General features: G+C 34.1%; 1 protein-coding gene across 1 annotated transcript; it reads right to left on the reverse strand.

Annotated features, from left to right (window-relative positions):
- Window positions 1-1581: 1581 nt before the first annotated feature.
- On the reverse strand, window positions 1582-4014 carry LOC119640109 (acyl-CoA Delta(11) desaturase-like). Its single transcript, XM_038037936.1, has 5 exons — window positions 3895-4014; window positions 2728-3021; window positions 2322-2658; window positions 2062-2247; window positions 1582-2005 (listed from the first exon to the last, which is right to left on the reverse strand). Exons 2-5 carry the CDS (start codon window positions 2999-3001, stop codon window positions 1687-1689), a joined length of 1116 nt encoding a protein of 371 aa, XP_037893864.1. The 5' UTR covers window positions 3002-3021; window positions 3895-4014; the 3' UTR covers window positions 1582-1686.
- Between the last annotated feature and the right edge of the window lie 377 nt (window positions 4015-4391).

Here is a 4391-nt window from a genome sequence, read left to right on the forward strand (position 1 = left end):
GATCCAAAATTGAATATTCTTACTCTACATCGTGCAATGCTGCTGCGTATACATTAAAAAAAATACAAACCTTTCAACACTCAATCCTAAGACGTTGTACCGGTTTATCCTCCTCAACACCAACATCAATTTTACGTTCCATCTCTTATGAACTCCCTGTTGCTAAGAGAATTTATCTTGTAACTGCAAAAAAACTTCTCAAGGTAAAAATCTTTAAACCTGCCTTCTTTGACGAAGTCGCTTCCAAACACAATCACGTCATCAGTAGTTACTCTAACTGCTTCAAAAAATTCAGTAACATCTTCAATAAAGTTAAATCATTACCCTCTTGGAATAATATCATTCATGATAAATGCGTAGTGGAATTAAACTTACTTAATTCGATCACCAACTCAAAAAAAAATCGATCAGGGTCTTGTCTTCGAATCGCTTGTCTGCAAAAACTTAACCACTTCGTCGAAAATAACTTCAAAATATACGCAACGGATGGATCTGTCAATTCGGACATCTCTAGTTTTTCATTATTGAATACCCAAACTTACTTTTAGGAATATTCAAAGTTCTACAAGAACTATCATCTCTTTTCATTGAACTTCTGGCCATCAGACAAGCAATCCTCCATGCATCTGAAATTAAGCTGGAAAAATTTGTAGTTTTCTCTGACAGCAAATCTGCTTTGACTTTCATCAAGAACAAAGACCCATTCAATACGTATGCCTTCGATATCTACAACCTTTTAAAAGATCCAGGCATTGAAAAATACCACATCATCTGGATCCCAGATCACAGCGATCTTAGTATCAATGAAAAAGCTGGCTTCCATGCTCATCAAGCTGGGTTTGATGGTACGGTTTTGTCCATAACCTACCCCCCCAGCGAAGCTCTTTTGTTAGTCAAAAAACTTATCGTAAAAGAATGGAAAGATGAGTATCATGTCGTAGCTAGAGAAAAAAGTGACCGGCTTTTCTACAAAACTTACCCTTTTTTTAAAACCACATTTCTACCTAAAGGAAAAGTTACAACATGGGAATTTAAAGTTCTTCACCGCCGTATGAGTAATCACACTTATAAGGTTTATTTTAAAATGATCAAAGTCTCCTCCACTGATATCTGTGAAGAATGCAATATTACTGAGTCTGCCGAGTACCTTATTTTTGAGTGCAGGAGGTTTGACATCCTTAGACAGTCTTTCAGTATATTTAACTTGTATAACAATTTCTATGAAATTTTTCGTGCTGGTAACTTTAGGCATTTGAAGCAACTGACTGACTTTATCAAATCAGCTGATTTTTCGTTCTAATTTTGCATTTATAATTTCTTTTACAATCACGAATCGCCTATACATTTTTCTTTTGTCGGCATTTCTAGCCGGATTTTTGACTGTACATTACGAAGTACGGGGATTTGTGGGTTGACAGCGGAACAGAGCTTCTCATAGCGAACACTCTGTCACTTCAGTCTCTACCTATGCTCAAAGTTCTCATCAATCGCTTTCAACTACGTTTCTGAATTATGGATCTAATATTAACTTAACTGGTCCAATCCATTTCCTAACAAATCAAAAAAAAAGAAAAAAAGATATTTTCTTATCAGTAAATCTTTCTTTTTAATTTTACTCACTAATTAAATAAAAATTACATAGAAAGCATAATTTTGAAATACACCCGAAGTTTGTTTCATGAAAAGCTAATGATTTTTCTTATTTGAGACTATAACATTTTCTTTATCCTCCGTGCTAAGGTCTTTATCACCCCAGCCCCACGTAGCGTGCGTTCCATCACCCGTACGTTTTACTCGTTTCTCTATAATGTTGGGAGTAACTGATTTAAGATCATACGCCAACCCGATCTTAGCGAAGAAGTCGATAAATGCTGTGGTTAAGTTCAGTGAGTAATTACCCCATTCACCAGTTTTATAATCCCAGGGGAATACATGGTGGTAATTATGCCAGCCTTCACCGAAAGTAAAAACTGTCACTCCCACATTTTCAGACGGGTTAATATTCCTGTTAGAAATATATTGAGTAAATGGTAATGCGTGACGGAATATTGCACTATTTACTTATCGTAAGGCCGTCCACCGAATTTATGAGCTGCGCTGTTTACACACCAGGTAGCGTTTAAGAGGAAACACCATCGAAATAATGTTGGTACCAACCAAGAATTAATGAAACTTTCGTTCCACATATACATAGGTATTACCGTCGGCAATATGAAGCAAGCTAAAGGCATCAATACGTAGTAGTGTCTGTAAGTAGTCAAGTTGTCAAATTAATATCATATCATATTTTTTTCATATTAGTCGCAATAACAATAAATTACTTTCTTTGGAACATTATTATAGGATCCGCATATAAATCAGACAAGTCTAGACTTTTGCCTTTGGCAACTACGTCCGGATGCTTTTTACAAAGTAACCAACCGACATGAGAGAAGAAGAAACCGCGCGTAGCATTGTGAGGGTCAGCATCGGTTTCAGAAAATTTATGATGCACGCGATGATCACGAACCCAGTGAAAAGCAGCATCTTGAAAGGCACACGTGTTAAAAATAATCAAAAGCAATCGCAACGGCCATTTCGCTTTATATGAGCGATGTGCCCATAACCTATGAGCGCCAGCTGTTACACCTAAAACCCCAATCGAATACAGGAAAATTGCTGTAATTGTAAAAAAAATATGAAAATGTAATGAATATACGTTTCCAAGATTTGTTTATTTATACGTACAAAAGAATACCGTGGCCCATTTGGCTTGAAATAGAAATAAATAGGCGCCGTATAAAGCAGCTACATGTACATAGCTAAATAATATTATATTACGCCAGACTAGCTCCAATTTACGGTTTTCAGCTTTTTTCAATTGGGTAACATCGACTGATAGGGCACAATCTTCTGTATCCGCATCACCTTCGAATAAAACGCCAGTTTGTTTAGATGTTTCCGGCTTAATGCCTTCAACAGTTTCCAAAGTATCCGATATTGAAATATCGCGAGGGGGCATAACTCTTTGTTTTACTTTATCTAAAATCGTTAAAAAAAAAAAAATTCCACACAATAAGTTGATAGAGAAGAAAGGAGTCTCTTAGGATGGATTTTGAACGTAATGTACTCCTTGGTCTAAAAAATACGTATCTGCAGCCTTTATAATGTTTGCAGGAAAATTTTATGATTTCACCTATAAAGTTGTGATCTTATAAAAATCGAACAATCCTCTTAAATAGATCTCTAAAAGGAGACTGTAAAGTTCGAAACTTATTCGAAAAAGAAAATTTGAGTTACATTTTCTTGGGGAATAGTTCTGGAGAGAAGCATGCAAAAGCAATTCTTCGGCATTACATTGAATTAAACCCCCTTACGCACGCCTAAGAGGCACTGAATGTTTATAAATTTAGACACACGCTGTAATTAGTTTTTCTTTTTTTGAGGTTATGTCATGCCAAATTAGTTAAAGCTAGTTTATTCGAATGTTTAAACTTTTAGAATACATAGCAGAATAGTTCACTTGTTGCGAATGCAAAAAAGTCTGCAAAGTCGAGCTCGCCCTTTACAAAAAAAATCTGCATTTTTCTATACGCATCATTATTTATTTTTATTATACTATTGTTATTATTATAATATTATATATTGACTGTGAACTAAAGCAAGAGAAAAAACTCTTACACAGGTATTTAAAATTTCAATAAATTTTTTTTTATCCGAATGCGACACGTTTCCCATGAATAAAATTTTCATAAATTGACAGAGTTCTTTATCTGGGTTTTTACTTTTTTTTAGGTTAATGGCCGTATAGTAAGTTGAACTATCGCACAAAATGTTTAAATAGAGAAGCAAAGACGGGAATTGCATATAATTTTCTCTTTAATTTTTATTTATTTATTTTTTTTGTCAACTCACGTTATGGTAAATGTAAACAATTGATCGGTGTTTTTTAATATTTCAAATTTTCCAGCCTCGACTTGATTTTAACACGTAGCCGTCGTTTGCGGTACCTTGTTGTTATACCTTCGAACTATTGAATTTATAGTAATTTTGTTCTTTTTTTCTGTTACGCTTTTTATTTATTTTTTTTGTGTTCATCGATTATTGCTCTCTTCGTTGTCGAATTAATAATTTGTTAGTATTAAAAGTGCCAACAAAGCCCTTCTTCTTTGTTTAACACCAATATGATTAGCTAGCTTTTATTTATTTATTTATTTTTTTGATAAATGTATTTGTGTAGAAACTGTTTTATTCTTTCTGCACTTGTATATAATTGGGGGTAAAAGTAAATTTTAAAGGATTTGCAATAGAGGGCCATTGCAAGCATAAAATCGCAAAGATCCAATATACCCAACAAAAAATCGTTAGATTCAAGTTTTGATTAAATTGGAGTTTTGTCTAAAAGAAGACTA

Source organism: Glossina fuscipes, unplaced genomic scaffold (assembly GCF_014805625.2).
Source record: "Glossina fuscipes isolate IAEA_lab_2018 unplaced genomic scaffold, Yale_Gfus_2 115, whole genome shotgun sequence".
NCBI lineage: Eukaryota > Metazoa > Arthropoda > Insecta > Diptera > Glossinidae > Glossina > Glossina fuscipes.

Excerpts from the sequence above, each read along its gene's own strand:
- LOC119640109 (XM_038037936.1), bottom strand. The coding sequence starts at position 3,001 with ATGCCCCCTCGCGATATTTCAATATCGGATACTTTGGAAACTGTTGAA. Across the intron at positions 2,659-2,727 it reads ATGGGCCACGGTATTCTTTT|CAATTTTCCTGTATTCGATT; the intron begins GTACGTATAAAT and ends TTACAATTACAG. Across the intron at positions 2,006-2,061 it reads GGTGGACGGCCTTACGATAA|GAATATTAACCCGTCTGAAA; the intron begins GTAAATAGTGCA and ends TATTTCTAACAG.